The sequence below is a fragment of the Corvus kubaryi genome, unplaced genomic scaffold, assembly GCF_017639235.1.
Source record: "Corvus kubaryi isolate FWS band 111438036 unplaced genomic scaffold, C.kubaryi_AGA036_p1.0 37361, whole genome shotgun sequence".
In the NCBI taxonomy this organism is placed as follows: domain Eukaryota; kingdom Metazoa; phylum Chordata; class Aves; order Passeriformes; family Corvidae; genus Corvus; species Corvus kubaryi.
Window position 1 is genome coordinate 345,844 of NW_024581118.1, and position 19,949 is coordinate 365,792.

At 44.0% G+C, this 19,949-nt stretch overlaps 1 protein-coding gene across 4 annotated transcripts in view; it reads left to right on the top strand.

The window, feature by feature from the left end:
• Positions 1 to 538: 538 nt before the first annotated feature.
• Positions 539 to 19,949, top strand: part of SMG7 (SMG7 nonsense mediated mRNA decay factor) — a 53,041-nt gene continuing 33,630 nt past the window's right edge. For 3 of the 4 annotated variants that reach the window (XM_042033803.1, XM_042033805.1, XM_042033804.1), the window contains exon 1: positions 539 to 870. In XM_042033803.1, coding sequence (XP_041889737.1) covers positions 842 to 870 — 29 coding nt within the window. In that variant the 5' untranslated portion in view covers positions 539 to 841. The remainder of the gene's footprint in view (positions 871 to 19,949) is intronic. The other variant, XM_042033806.1, reaches the window with a different exon arrangement.

Below are 19,949 nucleotides of genomic sequence, written 5' to 3' on the forward strand. Positions count from 1 at the left end.
ACTCTGCGTCCTGGGACCCAGCAATGGGACAAGAGACCACGGGTAGAAATGGATGTCCAGGAAGTTCCACCTGAACACAAGGAAGAATTTCTTTCCTGTGCAGTGACCAAGCACTGGAACAGACACCAGAGAGGGTGTGGAGTCTCCCTCACTGGGGATATTCCAGACCTGTCTGGACACAGTCCTGTGCCATGTGCTCTCCGATGACCTTACTTGAGCAGGGAGGTGGGACCGGATGACCCCCTGTGGTCTCTTCCAACCTGCCCCGTTCTCTGTTTCTATGATTCTGCGATTGCGGCTCCCGCCAGCGCCATGGGCCTCTCGGCAAGCCACCCCTCCGAGGGACGAGAGGGAAGATGTGACAAAGCCGGCTGTCGCTGCTCGGGCTAGGCCGCAGATGCAGGCCCCGGGATGCGCTGCGGTTGCCATGGCGACGCCCCGCCACCCCCTCGGTTGCCAAGGCAGCGGGCGGGGGAAGAGTTTGCCGATGGCGCCGCCGGAAGTGCCGGCGGGGGCGGGGTCTGGCTCGGAAGCGCAGTCTGCGCGGCGGGAGGGCCGCGGCGCCTCAGCGGGGTAGACGGGTGGCGAGCAGACGCTGCCGGTGTCGGAGCGGCGAAGCCGGGGCTACCCGGGCCGCCGAGGGGCCGGAGCGGCGGGGCCGGCGGGGCGTGAGCAGTCCTGCCTGACTGGAGTGCAGAGCGGGGATACCCCGCCTCTTCCTCCCCGCGGGCCCTGCACGGGAAGATGGCGGCGGCGGGAGGCGGCGGCGGCGGCGGCGCGGGGGCGGCGGGCCGGCCCGGGCTGTGAGAGCCGCGGTGGGACGGGCGGCGAGCGGCGGAGGATGAGCCTGCTGTGTGCGCAGTATCTCCGGTGAGTACCTCCGGAGCACGGCGGGGAGACGAGGCCGCGGCCGGGCGGCCCGGGGACAGCGGGGAGCGAGCGGACGTGGAGCCCTCAGGCCTCGCAGAGGCGCTGGGCGGTGAGCGGGACGTGCCCGGGGCGGTGCGGGGGACCCAGTCGCCGCTCTCCCGAGCCCCGCGCGCGGGCGGGCTTGGTTGCCGCATGGCCTAGGGGCTCCTCAGCAAGGTCACGCCGGTGCCTTAGAGCCGCGGGTAGGGTAGGAGAGTCCACCGGCTTCCCTGCCGCAATTCTCTATCGCTTCCCAAGGAGGTGGCGGGGTAACCCGCCGTTACGGAGCGACCGCGAAGTTTGACCCCGGCGGTGGAGCGGGACCAGTGCTCGCAGCCCTGGGAGGTGCTCTGGGAGAACGGGAGTAGCAGGAGTAGTGTCTCAGCCCTCGCCATCGGCTGGAAGCTCTCCGTCACGGCTGACACAGCCGGTCGGTGCTGGGGACGGTCAGCTGAGCGGTTGGGAGAGGAGTGAGGCTGCCAGGGCTGTGCTTTGAAACAGAAGCGTTCCCGAGTCCCTCAAGTCGACAGCACGAGATACCTCACGTTGATACGTTCACTCTTCATTGAACTTTGATAGGCTTTGGGGTGAACTTATGCTCAGATCCTCGTTCTCTAGTGGTTTTGGAAAGCAGCGTCGTGTGCTACAAATGGCTTTTCAGTAGCTGTAAAGTACTAAATGTCCAGGTTGATCGTGTTGTGTCACCCCTGACCCTTCCAGAACACCTCACGGAAAAGGAGCAGGTATGCCAAAAGGGCATGCGCATTCCTTCTGAGGAGTTGAGGGCTTGGGAAGGATTTAGAAGGAGTGAATTCGATGAGGATTTTACATTTTGAAAGCATTTTCTATCCAAAGTTCTGGAACACTTCAGCGGCCTCTCCTTGCTGGTTCTCAAAATCCTTCCCTTCCTCCTCATCTTGTCTTTTATCTCTGCTTCCTTCTGTTAGTCCAGATCCTACCTCAAATTTATTTATTCAAAAAAGAAAAAAAACGTAATCTTTTTATCTAATAGTGAGTTTATGAACCTTTTTTTCTTCCAGGTGAGTACACCTATGCTGTCACAAAACTTCTTCATTCTTTCTTTCCTCTTACATTATGAAAATGCTCTTAAATGCCTTATTATTAGCAATCTTCTACCAGTAAAAGTCTTGCTTTTTTATTGTAAGATGTGTCTTAATAGTATTGTAACCTCTGGCTCCCTGTTCCTTCCTGTGACTGCACGGGTCCTTTGGCTGCTTTGTGTTTTGGGAGGCCCTACCACTGAAGTCACACATGTCCCTGCCCCTGTCGCCTTCCTGAACCACCAGGCTCTTCCTTAGCGTTCTGCTGCGCCAAGCTGGAGATCCTACCTGCAAGCTGTGGGCAGGAATCACCTGTTTCTCCTCTCTTTGTTCCTCCCACACTTCAGCTCATCCTGGGTTGTTCTTGCTTTTTCCTGACTGCTTTGTTTGTATTGTGCCAAAGCAACAGCACTGAAGCATGTGGGCACTAATGTGTTACAGGCAGTGACTCTGTCATCAAGAATCTTATCTCTTCCTAAAACAACAGGACAGTCCCCCTTCCAAACTTTTCAAGCACTCTGTAGTCCATCACCTTCCTTCTGCCTCTAAAGACCACTGGGGTTTGTTCTCTGTGTAGAAGGTATGCTTGGGGAGGTTTCCTTCAAAAGCTGTGAAATGCTTCTTACATCCACAGAGTGTACATTTAAATTGTTTGATTTGCATAGGGCAGAAATGCAGCTGCAGATTACTGCAGCCCAAGCTCATAAAGGGAACTGGGAATAGAGCCTCAGACACTCGGAGCCAGGTCTGTTAGTCCCCTGTCTTAAAGAGGAGGACAGCCTCCTTTTTACTGTGGCAGGACAGGCTCAGTCCAACTGTAATGAAGAAGGAATAGACCAAAGTGTAACAATGGGAGAGGGCAGCTTAACAAATCATTGTGCCAAATGAAGACATGGAGCAATTAGTCTCTGCTGTCTTCGTTGTCTTAACACTAAGGAGGGACAGAAAAATTTCTGTTAGAAATCATTCTTCTGTGTATTTGAATTTTAGACAGAAGTGAGCCAGATTTCTAAGGTGAAAGTATAATGGTTGAATAACTAGTGAACTAATGACTCTGCAAGAATCGAGCTGCTGAAAAGATGAGCAGGGAAGAAAGGGACTTTTAGCTGGATTACCTTAACTCTTCCACTTCTAGTTTCTTGCTTTCTGCATGTGTGTGAATCAGCTGTCCTTTAAAATGCTGTTCTTGAAGGGATTGTGCCCCTTCAGTCAACCTGTGAGAACTGAGGAACACATGAGCCTCCTACAGAAGTCTTCCAGGAAGAGCAAATAAGGTTACATGTACTGAGTCTTTTGAAAAGTTGCAGGAGAGTCTGTTTTTAAGTCATCTTCCTATGTTGCAACAGATTTTTGGGATTTTTGCTTTCCCAGTCTTATCCTATTCAAGGTCACCTGTCAAGAATATTGGAGTGTGTTCTCTCCCGTCTAGTTTCCTACATACTTCTCTGGAGTCATTCTTTGACTTGCTTCACAAAGATTTGCATTGCATCTGGTAAGGTGAGTAGACCTTTCAGAGGGTTCTTTTAGGAGATAAGAACCTAAAAGATATTTTAGGAAGCGTGCACAGTTCAAGTCTCCCTGTTCAGGTGAACTTGTTCATCTCATCTGACTGAAAATTTGTATCCATGCTATTTGTGCTGCTTGGGGAATCTACAAGTACTCCCCATAAATCAAATTAATCTCATGCGGCACTTGTCTTACAGTAAATGTTTCATGTATCCTGCTAGATGTAAAATAAGTCACTTTTAAGCAAAACATCACTGATAGGATTTCTGACACAATAGCACAGAAACTTCCGAGCACATCCATTTTATAAGCCAGTGTTGAGCTTTAGTCCGTGTTTGTTCACTTTAGAGAAATGATCTTCAATGCCAATTTTATATGTTAATGTTCAAAATGGGGTTAGCTAGGATTCAGAAGTTTAGCAGTTTGATAGATGACTGTCTCAATTGCATTTTAAAAAGATGTGAGCTCAGTTACCAATTAAATTTGGCATTGCCCTGGTAAATTGTGGCTTTTAGCACAAGCACAAATGTAGAATAAAAAGTGCTTGAATTACAGGGCTTGAACACTGCTTAGAAATTCCAGTGCTGATGAACCAGTAGGTAGTTTTCCTGTAGCCTTATGATGAGGCTATAACCAACTTCATTAAAGGTTTTACTGCTTTAATAATTCAAATTGTGGGTCTCTTTTCAAAGACTCATCAGTAGCTCCATTAACTTCTGCATCTGTTGTGTGTCTTCATGGTTGCTCCTTTGCTGTCTGCTGGCCCAAGATGCACCTCTTGCAGTGTTTCTTCACTGTTGAAGGAGGAGGGTAGAGCAGAGGTAATTGCAGTCTTTGTGTGAGCATGTTCTGGTACTGATTCCTGGTCAGGATGATGTAGAGGTGATGCTTGTCTGTCCTGGAAAGGCACCAACCAGAATACTGTTTGAATGAGTCTCAGCAAGACGAAGCCAGTTAGTTAATTATCTTGAGAGTATATGAAGGAAAAAATTAGTAAATTTAACCTCTTAATAGAGAACCCTGTGTCCCTGCAACGGGCTTCCTGAAGTTGGCAGGATCACAAGGTGACTTGGGCTGGAGGAGACCTCAGGAGGTCCCTGTCCAGCCTCCTGCTCACAGCAGGGACAGCTCTGGGGTCAGACCAAGTGCCCAGAGCTTGAAAACCTCCAGGGATGGAGACATCTTAGCCTTTTGGGGCAGCCCATGCTACTGCTTGAATGTTCTCGTGGTGGAAAAGATTTTCTGTACATCCAGTCTGAACCTCTCCTTTTTTAACTTTTGCCCATTCTCTTGTCCTCCCACCACATGAAGAACCTGGATTCATCTTCTCAATCCCCTCCCTGGAGGTATGTGGTAGCTGTGGGTGCCCTGGAGCCTTCCCTACCTCAGGCTGACCAAACCTGGCTCCCACAGCCTCTCCTCCAGTCCCAAATGCAAGTGCTCCAGCCCTGACTGCCCTGGAAGCCTTGCTCCAGCTGTTCCACAGCTTTCTTGATTTGTCTTGGTATCCAAACAAAACCAGTCAGTCTTGGAAAGTATTCCCTCCAGCTTTTTTGTTTTCTGAAATGATTAATGCTACTTTCATACACTGTTTATTCCCGAATTTTAGACAGGGGAGGTGTAGTGGGGCCAGCTTTGGCACCTCATAACACGATGTTTTCTTTGGGGGAACCTTTGGAACCTCATAACATGATATTTTCTTTGGGGGAACATAAAGTCTCCTGTGTAGTTTTGTCTCTTGTTTTCTCTATACAAGATGTCTCACTTGATAACTAGAATTTCTGCCAATATTTGATATGAGCAACACTTCTTATTCTTCTTTGAGGGTGAGGGTAATGATTTAAAAAGGCGAAGATTGATGATGGCTGCTATTTACTTAGGATCAACCAGCTTTTTGTGATGACCTATGAAGTAAAAAGACTCACAATAAAAAAAGTGTCAAGCAATTCCCCACTGAGCTTTCTGCTGAAGGAGATCATTCTTGCTGAGAGCCCCAAGACATACACCATACTCCTAAGGTATCTGGGCAGCTATTACTTGCTCCCTTTTTCCTATCATGGGTATCCGAATTATTGAGCATCCTCCTGCCACCCGGGGTCAATCTGTGCTGAAGTCTGGGTGTACCTGTGATAATTTTTTGTTTTTCAAACCTAAATTCTTAAGGAAACAAGGCTTGTTCAAATGTGCTGAAGTTGGTTGATGCCATTATAACTTCGTGAAAGTTAGCTGGTACGGTGATCATGCTTGGGTGATCCAAATGAGTGTGCCTGTTGCAAGAGAAGCAGGCAGTGCCCTGCTGGGGTAAAGCAGCACTTCCAGAACTTTCCCTCAGCTGTGGTGTGCTTGTTTCTGTGCTGGGGTTTGAGCGTGCTCCTCTGTAGGGAGGTAACAGCAGGGATGGGAGTGCCTGTGCAGGTTAGCAGGTGCTGGGCACGTTTTCCTGCTGGAGGGAAGGTGAATGTGTGCCAGAGAGAAGAGGGCTGCAGTAACCAGAGAACCTGGCTTGCTTAGCACTTGGCAAAAGCTTGGCCATACAGACCAAGGGTGGGTTTTAAACTTGAACAGGTCTTGATGGAAGTTTCTCACTCTCCCTCACCCTCAGCTCTGATTTGATGGCATAAGTTTATAACCAAGTGTAAAGTAAGCTGAACTGGGGAACCACACTAAGTTAAAACTGCTTTAGTTTTGTTTTCTACCCACGGGGTTTGGTCCGAGTTGGTTTCTTGATCCCATTCATCGTGTTACTACAGATGTGCTGACAAAAAGGGTGAAGTGGTGTGCAACAGAATTGGAGTGCTAATGGTTAAGAGCAGGGTGGGACTGCTGCTTGGAGTGATAGTGCTCGTTATCATTAAAGTGCTCACTGACCCAGAGCCCTAGTAAATAGTGTCCTGTTTCCTAGAATATGGCTGTAGCTATATGTAGAATATCATCCTCATAGAATGTACCTGGTATCACTGTCAACAAACTGTACCCCTCTTTCCAGTCTGCCTGAGAGTCTCACCTTGCTGCAGAACACAGCTTATTGTGGATGCTGTTACTGCACTTTCTTTGTGCTCTGGTATGAGGTTACTTGCACAACAGTGTTCCAGTGACCTAGAAGTGCAGGTTAGTGTAAGTAAAGTTACAGCTGTATTTATTTATTTATTTATTTATTTATTTTTGATGGCAGGGATGATTCCTGTAGCAATTAGTTTTTGTTCTAACCTGCATATTCCTATGTAGTTTGATCTTTATCGAAAAAGAGAAAGTTCTGTTGTGGCAGTAAAACCAGATGATGCTTGTCTGAAGTGTTGTTGAGGGAGTGCACCAAAGCATTTTGAGAAGGCTGCCCCCATCCCTGAGTATAGGGGGTTGGAGGGTTTTTTGTCCTCAGTTTCTTCATTTTAGTGCATGGTATGAAGGTACATTTTCTTGGTGAATTAGGTCCTTTTATTTAAGTATTCAGTGTTAAGTATACTGTGATATCCTGGCTACTTGTAAAATCTGTTTCTTCTGTCCTAGGAAGTCCTAACACGTAACCATAGCTTGATCCAGTGAGATGATTTTTGTCTCTAAATAAACTGATCTGGGCAGTGAATTCTATCACAAACTTTTAACTTAAGCAATTTAAAGCTCTGTTTAAATCAATCTATATGGAAACTGAAGCTGCCCTGCTTTTTAGTTTGCCACACTGACTGTTGTGGGCATTTTAAGATATCTTGGTGCTTCCTACTGGAGAAAGAAAGGTTGGGTTGATGGGAGAAGACAGTGACTTGATGGATAAATGCCTTGGCATCTTCCCTGCCCTGCTCAACCAGGAAAAATGAGTATAGAAGAGGAGTAATTGCAGTTCAAGTGCATGGTGGCTGGGGACGGAAGAGAGGATAATTTGCTGTAGCATTTGATTTTGTTGGATGAAGAGCTGCTGGGGGTTGTAGAGGTTTAAGGGCTCTTCATCACTGCTGTCAGATCTTCACAACAGCAGCAGAGATGCACTCGGAGGAACGGGCTGGTAGAAGAGCAGTTAAAGAGTGCAGCTATAATTTGTAAGGAGCATATGTGGGAGGACATTAGTTGTTGCTTTCATTACTTTGAACTTGAGGATTGTCCTCATCTTACTGGAAAAACTGCACAGCTGCTGTCAGGCAGGAGGGGAATAAACGCACAGATTTTTTTCTTGATATCATTAGCAGAGATGCATACTTTGGTCCTGTACTTTTTAATGTATTAAGAGGGAGGTCATAGATTTCAGTGGTGTTTGGGAAAACATAGGTTTTCCTGTGCTCAGGGAGGGATATGGTATCTTATTGTTCCATCTTACTGCTGTGGACCGAATAGAGGAATAACGAATTGTTTGTTGTGAAGTGACATGAGGACTCTGGGCCATCATTTCTTGTGATTCCATACAAGATGGAGGACTGGTGGCTTTGTTTGTGTGTGCCTGCTGAGCACTTGTGTTGTTACACTGGACAAGGTATTGCAGGAAGCATTACAGCTGTACTGGAGTCATCACCAGCTGCCACTTGTGCAGCCCTGCTCCGAGTCCTGCCTTTGGGCCATGTTTCTAGACTTGTCTGCCCACTGCTGCTCTTCCCATTTGAATGTAAGACGAATTTTTGATTGTAAACTTGGGGACTTCCCAGGTGACCAAATGAGGGAGAAATGGCTTAAACAGTGTTCTGAAGCTGAGTATTTAAAGTCCTCTGAGTTAAATCAGCACTTGTTCAGATCAATGTAATGTTGTCAGTTGGGGTGGAATAAACTTTTTTGAGTAACATTAGGCCTTCTTTCTCTCCTTCCTGTATTCCAGTAGGACTTTTCTTGGATTATTCACATTGTCATCTACACTCAAGGGATTATCATAAGGAACCAGAAGGCTGAGGAGTCTCTGAATCTCTTGGGATTGTTACAGAGCTGAATGTCGCTGATGGGACTCAAATCAGAGATACCCTTGAGGTACTTAGGAGTCCTGCTAGAGTTAATATTCTCTTCCACCTTCAGGGAAAAGGAAGATAGTGTTTCTAAAAGTACTTATGATGTCCATAATACATCAGCAGTCTATTTCTCATCTTTTAATTTCACTGGTTTTGGTGCTGAAAGTGTCCTCTAGTGCTCAGCCTGATTGAACAGTTCTCTGCTTCGTCTAATGGTGGTATGCATAAAGCTGATTTTTATTTTATTTCCTCCTGTCCTCTCCTCTGAAGCATTATCTGTTTTGAGTCTGTGGGCCCTGCTTGTGGTACAGCTGAATTATCTCAGAGCTACTCTCTATCTGTTAGAAAATGAGAAATTAATTCTGAGTGTGGAACCTTTAAGACTGATTCTGCCAAAGTAGTGTGGGGAATATTTCTTGAACTACGTAAAGGAACCTCCGGCAGGGATTAGACTTTTTGTTTGTAAAACTGTAAAACAGACCTTTTGGGCATCAAACATCTTTATTTCAGACTGCGGTGTTTCATGATGCCTTGATTTAATGAGGCCTTGAGAGTAGTTTGTATTTGATCAGGCTACAGCAAAGGACAGTTTGTTGGAGCCAGCCTGTTCTGGGCCTCCTGGACCCCCTGATAGTCTGTGCTGTGTTATTTACCACATCTTAACTTCTCTACACATGAAGAATAAATGAATTTTTGATAAATCTGTTGGGAAGACCATTTTCTCCCTTTGTTTTATGATAGTCCTGTAAATTGTGCTACTGTCTGTTGCCGTGAAATTCTGGTATTTGATTTGCCGTATCCTGTGTTGGTCTCGCCATGATGTGAAGAAAGCATGTGGATATTGCTGTGTGTCAAACAGCTGTGACTGTGATAATCTTTTTTTAGCCCAAACAACCTTTGACAGCTTTGGTTCCTGGCAATACTGGTTTTGGCAGGGCCTTTAGGTATTTGTGCTCTTAATTCAAGGTACACTTGAGCTGTTACGAGGGGTCTTTAGGGCAGATTTTCCAAACTAGCCTAATGATGACTGAAAGTGGAAATCGTAATCCTCTGTACCTATGGAGAGGGAGAGAAGGAAGGATGGGACGAGACTTCTGGCTGTTGAAGTTGTCTGTCTTGAAGTAGTGCAAATACTTGTCGATGACAATGCCATGACCAAACTTCTGAGCAGAGAGACTTGATCGAGCCAGATATTCCTAGGAAAAAGCCAATCTATTGGTAAGAATAGTGTCCAAAGGATTTAAGCCACATTTATAAGTATTAAAGAAAGATCCAGACCCACCAAAAGTGTATAAAACCGTGAAAACTGTAGCAGCTCTTTAGAGCTCAAACATGCTGCTTCAGCTACTAGTAAAAGAAAGGAAATATTATTTCAATTTTAAGAAAAAGGTGAGATTTCTAAATTAATGATTGTAAATTAAATTATTAAAATATGCAGAGTAAACTTGCAATAAAAATCTAGATTGTGTTTCAGTTTGTCTTAATACAGATAGGTGTAATGTTGAACATATATGTGAAATCTTTAACTAGAAAAAAAGTGATAAAATCCTTAATATGCGTTGTCAACATGCATTTGAATTATTGCAGCAGGCCTTAATTTAGGAGCATATCACATAGATTATGCCAAGGCATGAACATCTGGCAGGTTTTCCACCCAGCTTGAACACACCCTGATTATTTAATTTAGAGATTTATTTTGTTTTGAGGTAAACGGTAGGAGATAAATGGGACTCGGGACAAAGACAGCTGTAGGGGTTGAGGCTTGCTCTGACTTCAGCTGAAGTGCTCGTTTTCTGGTTTTGATATCAAAGACTAAAATAATCTCTAACTCTTGAAAGTACCAAGAAAAATATTTCCAGTGTGTTTCTAATGAAGATATCAAGTGCTTGGTGATGCTGCTTGTGCAACTACAGACAATTTTGGTAGCTTCCATCATAGGTGGCCAGTCAGAAGTCAGTACTAAAAAAAGTGCTGGGTCTGCCTGTAACATTGCATTACGTGGTCAGAATTTGGGGATACTTATTCAAGATCAGTTAAAATTCTGTACTTTTTGATTGAAGATGGTTACAAAAATGTATCTTCTGTCCTGTATAACAGATTCTGGTAATAATTCTTTGAGAACTGCTATGCTGGAGCATTAGGTGATGTGGGTCAAGAGTGTTTTGTCTTCAGGAAGGACAGATCCAAAAGATAAGATGATCTTTGGGCCTTTAGGGACTCAGCTGCAGGAAACTTTTTGTGTATAATTGGAAATGCCGTTGAACATACGGATTTCAGATTTCGGTATTAAAGCAGCATGATTCACCTGGTTTCCCTGCTTTATTGTCAAATGCTGAAGCACAGTGCCAAAATTATTCCATTTTCAAACTTCTTTGGGACACGCTGGTATACTACACAAAACAAGTGACGATGAAGTCCAATCTATAGTGGTTGCAAAGTGGAATGCCGGGGCTGTGTTGGCTTGTGCAGCCTGAGTAACACACAGGTGTTGAGTTAATAACTGGTAACTGTGTAGTCACATGGCATATCTTTTGATGGCATTGTCTCTTCTTGCATAATATGCCTCAAAGATTCAGAAAATGTCTTCTCTGAGTGAGGACAGTCCCTACCCTTCCCCACCTTCCAAAAGAAGCAGTGAGTTGAGCAAGGCTGCTGATGTTTGCTGCGGGATTTGGTAGGAAGAAGGAGCTGGATTGGGTGAACCCAAGGCACATGGCAATTCCCAAAGGCAAGACATAATGCCACGTGGGAATGGTTTAGCAGAGTGTCTGGGATGTTGCTTTGGGCTATGGAGGTTGATGCCTTAGGTTTTAACTTTTATATTTTTCAAATCCTGTATTGCCTAGTGTGTAACTGAAGTTTCATGTGGCCTGTTAACTACTGTTCTCTCATGCTGGTTAGACAGAACAAAGCCTCTCTAGGTTTGCTTTTCAAGGACACCTTGTGTAAACTAAAGTGGGGGGGGGCCCCCCCGCAAACTTGGGGTAATTACATAATTAACTGAAATTATAATTGGAGAATTAACCCTGATGTGCGAATGGACCAAACTTAAAAAAGTATGAAGAACCCGTGACCCAGTGTCCATCTTGGGTGTAGCCTTTTGACTGCCCGGAGCATACCTTTGAAGGTCCTTCAAGTAAATACCTCCTTTTATTCTCTTTTTTTTTGTCTAGCCTCTATTTTTAGATGCCTTGATGCCTTGGCCACCCCAAGGCATCAAGGTGACTTGGTCGGACTTCAAAAACAAGCAACTAAATGTTTGTCAGCAATAACATCAGGCTGATGGAATGGGCTACATAACCTTTTGAGGTCCTTTCTAGCCTTACGATTTGATCTTCAGGTGGGATGTGTTAATCTGTTGCTACGGAACCTTGTCCTCAGCCGTTCCAGAAGGTAGTGAGGGTGTAATGAGGTCTGGTCTGACTGCTGAAAGGGAGACTGCGGTCTAGAAAACTGCATTCACATTATTCTTTTCTACAGTTTATGTTTAGTAAAGGTCTGCTAAATCCCCAAATTTTTCCATATATGATTCAAGCAGACACTGATTTGTAGTCAGCTGAACATCGTGTACTTTTCTGACACAGAACTAGAAAGGACTCTGTCTTTAGATACTGAGATTGAAATTTGAAATCAAATTGGTTTTTTGTTTTTATAAAAATATTTAGGCCTCACAAGCAGATTTAACCTTGGAAGTTACAAATTTGCTCAGATGCTTCCTCCTAACCAATCTATTATTTTTTAAAACGGGAAGGGAGGTTACTGGTTAACTGGGAGTACCTGGGAGTGCTCAGTGGGACAATGGTGGCAGTGGATCTGTTCAGAGGCAGTTTGGGCCTGCTGGAACAGAGCTACACAGGTCAGCTGGACTTGGGCCAGGAAGCTGCATCTCTTCAGCCAGGCTGGATTTCCTCCAAAACCGTTGGTGTTCGACGGGGCTCAAAAGCTTCAAGCTGTACCTTTCCCAGAGAGGACAGTTTCTGCAGCAGTGTATCCATCTGCTTCCCTTCTTCTGTACTAATAACATTTTCTAGATCTGGGCTGGTTGGATTGGTCATAGGTTTCTCCTTCCCCTTAACACAGAACAGAGTAACTTCCCATATTCCAGGAGTACCATGTGTTTTGGTGGTGGACTCAGGTATTGTAGCTAACAGCCCATCTGGATGAGCCACTCCTGAACTGAGGAGAACCAACAGCAGAGGACTGCAGGAGAGTCGTGTGTTGCTAAGCCAGAAATTATTAGAATATTCTCTAGTTGAAAAGTAAGTTTATCTCAGAATGGCATTGCCTGTGTGTTTCTGATAGAGAATGGGGAGCAGCTAATAAGACTTCTGTAAACGATTGGCAGTGATGCACTGAGTACCCATTTAATTATCATAAATTGGGGATATAATTCTCCCTGACTGGTATTCAGCCTTCTGCTGATACTGTGCTTTCAGTGTGTGGTTTGCATTTAATTTCAAGATGGAGAATTGAAAATAATTTCTAAGATGCAGCTTGCAATTAGGATCATACCCAGCTGTAATCTGAGTGTTTTTATCAAAGCTTGTCTGTACCATGTGGTGTCCTTTCAAACCTCTTAATTATCTGTCTTGGTTTGAAAGACAGGTGTCTGCTAAGGAAGGCAGAGGCTCCCTTGGAATGGCAGATGCAACCCCTTTCCCTCCGAGTTATTATAATTTTGAAATCAAGGGGCTTTTAGGCAAAGATGTGGGAAACAGGAGTAACAGTTCTTTACTATTATATATCTGTATGTGTATAAACAGTCAAACAAGCAACAATAACTATGGCAGTAACAGCAAACAATCACAAACTCAGTCCCAGCCTTCTCGGCTGTCAGGCCCTTTCCCCTCGGGTGCAGTTCCGCTCGCAGCCGGCAGGGGCGCTGGCGGCTCCCGGTGAGCAGGGCAGGTGCGATGGTTCCCCCGCGGCTGCAGGGGGCGCTCCGGAGCGAGCTCGGGGAGCATGCGGCAGTGGTGGCCTGGGATCCCGGGAAGGGATGGAACAAAAAAGCTCCACAAACCCCTGGGCAGCTGATCCTGGTGTCCGGCCGGACCCTCGGGAACGGCAGGCTGGAACAGCAGGGATGAGCACAAATCCCGGGTGGCAGACGCGGCGTATCCAAACTACGGAGCTGCAGTGGGAACCCCCTGGAGGTCTGGTCAGGCAGGGCTAGCAGGGCTACAACATAGTGAAGGCTCGAAGCAATGGCGAGGCAGGGCAGCCACAGCCCGGCTCCTGGCGGGGCAGGGAAGGCGGGCTTTGGGATCCCAGGATTTCTCTGGCAGAAGGAAAAACAGCCGAAGAAGCAGCCTCCCTCTCTGTCCAAATGCAGGAGAACGACTGCCCACACACCCAGGTGAAACAAAAGGGTAGCCAGATGCATCCCTCCCCTAGTGGCTAGGTCTTTGTTTTTCTTAACTAACCAGCAATTTGTCCCCCTGGCAACATGTATGGGGAAAATTCCTTTAACAGAAAAAAAACCCAGGAGAACTCCTAAAACCCCAACATTATGAAAAGCTGTTTAAAACTTTTGGGTATGTCATGTTTGTGCATAGATGTGTGTGTGATGTTGACATCATTGGGAGTTTATAAAACGAATGGGATTGGCAAAAACCAGTTTACAATTACTGAATGACCACAGTAATTTAAATATCGATAATTTTGCTTTAAGGCTTATGTTTTGGAAGGCCTTGGCTGTCTGGGCATAGATCTTAGTATTAGGACTTGGAGAGCACATGTTGAAAATGCTGAACTCCACTGTATCTGTCATAACTTGCTACAAAAACGGTATGAGGGATTACTTGTGCTTTATTTCTGCCACCTCTGATGGTACCGTACCGTCTAATGGATTTGCTCTTTATCCAGCTCCTGCTTAGCAATGAAGATGGTATCTCAAAATCCCAGTAACTGACTCTTCTTTAATGATCATTTCCTCTGTGTCAGTCATTCCACCCTTACTGAGCATAAAGCTCAGCATTTGCCACTGTGTAAGGGGTAGTTTGAGGCAGGGATTGAGAGGAAGGGGTTCTGTAGGGAACACCAAAAATGAGCAAAATATCTGAGTTTTATATCCCATATATTAGTGAAGGTTGGAGACAGCAGGAAACTTGTAGAGCTGAAAGTCAGAGTTTAGATGCCGCAGTTGTTGCCCTCTTGATGCAAAGTGGAGTGGCCTTTCCAGAGGTAAATGTGTGTCACTGTTCTCCTGCTCTGCGGGCAGGCAAGAGGGCACATTTTATATGCATTGCAAGTGTGGCACTGGACTGATTGTAATTTCCTTCCTTTGAATTGGATTTTCTACGCTTGTCTGGGAGATCCCATGCAGCATCCAGGGAGGGCTGGTATCTGCTGCCTGACCTGATCGGGCTTCTGCAGGGCTGGCTTGAAGAGCAGAACTTTCTGAAACTGATTTGATGATACCCATCTGAAGCTGATCTCAATGCTTAGATTTTTGCGTTTTCCATAATTCCGGAAATGGTTTTCATAGTGCAAAAGCTGTTAAGTAAAATAATGTTCACTTATTTTAACATGTATTGTCTTCAGTTTCCAGCCCCTTAACACAAGTGAAGGTTTTACCAAGTCAGGAACTGTAATATAGCAAATTACTGCTGGTGTTACTATACATTTATCACCACTGAGACCTGATAGTGTGCACTCTCATCAGGGTGGATTTGAAAGAGGAAAAAGGGCATAGTTCAGGGGGGTTTTGTTGTTGTTCAGAAAATAATTCTGTTGCTTCTCCTTGCTCAGTCTCAGAACGTTGTGGGAATAACTGTGGCAAGTTCAGTTGCAAACCTGTCACATCCTTCTTAGGGCCATAGTCCTAAGAACTGGTAACCCTTCTGTGTGCTTCCCCAAAGTTCCTTTTTGTGGGTAGTGAGGGAGCAGAGCTCTATGTTTTGGTGTCTTTCTTTAAGGGAGAGGGCTGTCAGTGGCTGAGAGGATTGGAGGGCAATCTTGGAGTTTTTGTGCACTTGTACCTTTAAGATTGCCTTAGTTTTGAAAAATCTGCTTGTCCGAGGGATGGTATAAAGATTGGAGGAGATACACAGGTGGATGATGCATTTGATCTTAAATGTTTTTCCCTTTCACTTGTTCTCAGGTCAGCTGCAAAGCTGACATATTGTCAGCCAGCGCAGTAAATGCGGTACTGTATGGATGTGCCAGGGTGTTCCATAGAAGTACTACTTTTTTTACTGTTTGTTATTGAATCTTGAAACGCCACACATATTAAGTATCCATTTATTATTTCCTAAGCATGCCTTTTTTATAGCTAATACTTATTACTATTACTAAACCAGATTTTTTTATACTGAAAATAGTGTCAGGGTTATCTATGGAGCTGCATTGTCAGCTCCTGGAAGGTAAACAAGGTAAAGATGACTGGAGTTTTTGTGCTTTTCTTTGTTGGGCAGCATCCATTTAGTCTGTTGTCTTTAGTAAAATTCCAGATAACTAGTAGGTCAAGATGACGAGTTAAAGAACAGCACAGTCAGTATTTTTAAAAAATGACTATGGAAAACACAGCTGAGCTTTCCTGAGCTAGTCCCAATGCTGTGTATTTATTGCCAGCTATTCTTGCTTGAATTGGAAAATATAGGTTGTTGGGTACATAGTTTTCAGGTTACTCTCCTGGCTTAAATTTTGGAGTTCTATGGCACAGATCCAGGCATATTGCTGATCCTGAACGACTGGACCCCATTTCTGAGGCATTTAGCTCATGTTCTGACTCCAGGTTGTTAAGGAGAGGGAGAGTGGAGACTGGTGGAGGCAGTGGAATGCCAGAAGCCTGAGCAGTGTAGGAGATTTGTACTTCCCTCTCTGTAGATTAAATCAGACATTAAGAACATAAGAACATAAAAACTTCCCTTAGGAGAGCTTTTACCTTTGAGGCACATAGTTTCAAAATTTTGGGACAAAGAAACTGACCTCCATGAAACTGGAGGAAGAAAATGAGTTTGAATGAAGCTGACTGCAAGGGTACTTCTACCCTTATCCAAGGAGGAGGATTGTCAGCTCTGATCAAACTTGGAAAGAGTTGCTTTTGGTAGTTACATTTTGAGGATGATTATTATGACTTGCTTCTAATAGAGGAGAAGGAGGGAAGATGGGATTAATAAGAACTCTGTTCTGTGTCCCCATTTCTCAACATCCTTCTTGGCTAAGGTGAGAAAAGAAAAGGAATAGAGCAGGATTCCTTGTGGAGGGCATTCATATTCCGGTGGTGACTGCTTTGCTTTAATACCTACTTGCAGAAGTGTAGTTTGGTTAGGTTTTTTTTTTTTACTGGTGATGAAATACTTGTTTCTATGGCTTTGATCTACAGCTGTAATCTGATTAAACTGCAGGTCGAGGAAATTAGCTTGACTTCAGCTGCCTGTGAGAGGAATAATAAGATTTAAATTAGCACATAAAATTGACAATAAGATGGTTCTGTTAAAGGTGTTTTTCATTGGCATGTGTGAGGAGTGTCCTTTCAAGGCACATGGAACATTTAATTCCATGACCCACAGCCTGAAGATCTCTTGCTACCTTGGTAAGAGTTGACATCACCCGATGACTGCCGGTACCCAATGCAAGCAATTCCAAAATTTTGTGCAAACTATAGTCATTTAAATTAGGTGGCAACACTTGAAATTTTGGAAAATTAAGAACTTGTTCTATAGAGGTAAAGCTGTTAAAGTTGTTAAACAGTACATGTCTGATGCATGAGTAGGTAGAGTCTATACACTAATTAGTAAGTAAAATCTTCATTGGATGCGATACACCCCTGCAAAATCCTGATTCCATCCATTTGTCCTTTCAGGAAAAGGTGTGTGAGGCTGTTAACTGGAGCTGTTGTCTGAAGCCTGTTGTATTCAGGTGATGTTGAATTAATGGGTGAAGGAAAAATCAAAGATGAAGTTTATACACAAATTCCCTACTACTGTTATTCAGGCATAACCATCGGGGTTTATGCACAATCGTAAGATTGCTATAAAAATATTTCCCTTTGACAGGTCATAGAGATACAGTTATGGTCTACAAAACAGTTCAGGGAAGTCAGAGTTATCTTTCAGAACCCAACCTTTAGCTGTAAAGGATTAGTAGCCAGAGAGTCTCTAAACTCCCTAAACAGCCAATTTCCCCTAAAAATGCTGTGGAATATTCAGTGTCCATGCTGTTAGTGTTTCCAACTGCTTCCAGGTGCCCTGAATCAGCATGGGTATGCTTAAATACAGGCAAATAAAGGAAAAAACCCACAGAGTATTAAAACCATTATAAATTTTTGTTGAAGATAACTGTTACTTTGAGGAGAATCTAATATAGTTGCAGGGTGTTGCGTTGAAGCTCTGTCTGGGTCTGAGACTTGCCAAATATTGAAATTATGAAATTAAAATATTAATTTAAGTGTGCTTGACTTTTAATATGCTAGCGTAGAAAATTTACCTTTTCTATCCAAAATGTAATATTTCCCACATTTATTCTGTATATTCTCTGTATTTTTCTATTCCCTTTCAGAAGAATGAAAACTTTCTGGCAGTGCCCTGAATGAGCCTTGGGATCAGTCACCTCCTGCTAAGGCACATTAGGCTTCAGGTGCTTTTCATTGTGGTACAGTTTATGCACACACCTCCAGGAAAGAGAACTGCACGAGTATGAATTCCTGCTTGGAGTGAAACTCCTGACCATTTAATGTTTTTTAGTATGTAGAATCACAGAACATATGATTGGATTCTGATGGCTTTTATAAGCCCAGTTGCCTGGATTCATTGCCCATTTTAGTCCTGTAAATCCTCAATTACTTATTCGGGGGGGGGCCGGGGGGGGGTTGTGTTACTGAGATTTGATGAGGGAACTGATACAGCTGCTGATGCTTAGGGCTGCCAGGGGAAAACCGTGTGGAGTTCCCCTTCAGGCAGGGTGAAGGCAAAGTGTTGTGTTCCATGTTGGCTTTGTGAGGTCTGGGGTTTTCCATGGTTTTTGTAGAACTTGTCATGCCATAGCAGATCATGCCTGGTGCATCCTCACTGTGAAAATGAGAGAGGTGTGGTGTGAGGCTTGACTTTGCCCTCTTGGACTTTCAGAAATAGAGGATGGTAGCTGGATAACACAAAACTGCTGCTTTGAGAACTTGGACTTGATTTTATTTGCTTACCTGTGCTTGATAATGAAGCTTGTTAGCAAACCCCTGCTTCTGTGGAATGAATATAGCCCTATTAGAGATGCGGGGTGGTGTATGCAGAACTGAAAATTTGTGATTGAGTGCTTTGAATTATAGCAGAACTGAAGATTGATGTTGGAACAGAAATGGGTTCCAGTGGGGACAATGGCAAGATAGATCCATTTGTTTAATGATACACAAATGGAGTTGGAAGTCAGATGGCAACAAGAGGAAAACTTGAATAGAATAGTTAACCGAAGAAGTTGTATGATTTATTCTTATGAATTTAACATTAATTTAAGCAAACTTGCTCTAGTGTTAAAGAGTAAGTGGACTACATGATCTTTGATGTACCTGTCGGTGTGATGGGTTAAGCACTTCAAAATATGTATGGGAGAGACATCCCAATATTTGTGGGATTTTCTTTCTGTAGTGTTTAACTGCTTAAGGGAAACAACTTGTTTTCTTTTTCTGCTTTGGGAAAACTTAATTGATCAAGAATGGTAAAAACTTGGAAGAGGGAAAATGAAATGTGTCTTTCTTGTCTTCCTTTGCTAAGTCCAATGGTTCATTCCAGACTAAATGTAGCCTCTGAGTTCCAGCAAAACAGAATTTTATATACTCTCAGGTTCTTAAGAGAAGGAAAGTTTATTTTGTCTTCTGTGGGGACCTAAATTTTTATATATCTTATACCTGTAGAGCCTCAAGAGATGGTCCTGACTACTGTGTTTTAAAGTTTTGAAGCTTTTCAATTTTACGAATAAAATGAAAATTCCTTTAGCTATTAAACTTTTTTACTGAATTGGATGGGACACTGTTTTATTTCAGTTTAAAGTTTGGCTAAAGCACAGAGATGAATCTACATATTTGGTTAGGAAATTATGAAGAGTAGCTATTATGATATATCAATATCAAGGCAGTATGTGGAAATAATTGAAATATAATTTTTGAATTATGGTTTGTCCTTAATTTGGTTTTGGAGCAAAAAAAACTTAGGGAAGCTTGACTTGACTGAACTGCTGAGTCCAGCTGGGCAAGGAGGTACTTGAGAATATTCTTGAAATGATACAGTGTGTAAACAAGCCCTACCAGGTTTTCTAGCAGGCAACCTTTTTTGCCCCAGAATGAGTCAGTCTAATGTAAATTCAGTATGAGGTGGCACAATAAAATTTATGGCCAAAAAAAGCTTGTTAAAAATGGGTGCTAGAAGGTGCCATTGGCACTGTGAGAAACTCTTTATCAGTCGTTACCTGTGAACTCCATTCGGTGCCCACTAGGAGTCCCTGAGCACCAGCAAGGGCTCATTGTGAAGTTTGTTTAAGTAAAGGGCAGTGCATCTTCTCTCTCTCGATGCTATTATTTTGCCACTGATGCAGAACAAATTTTGTACCCCTCTCAGCAGAGGCTGCCCCC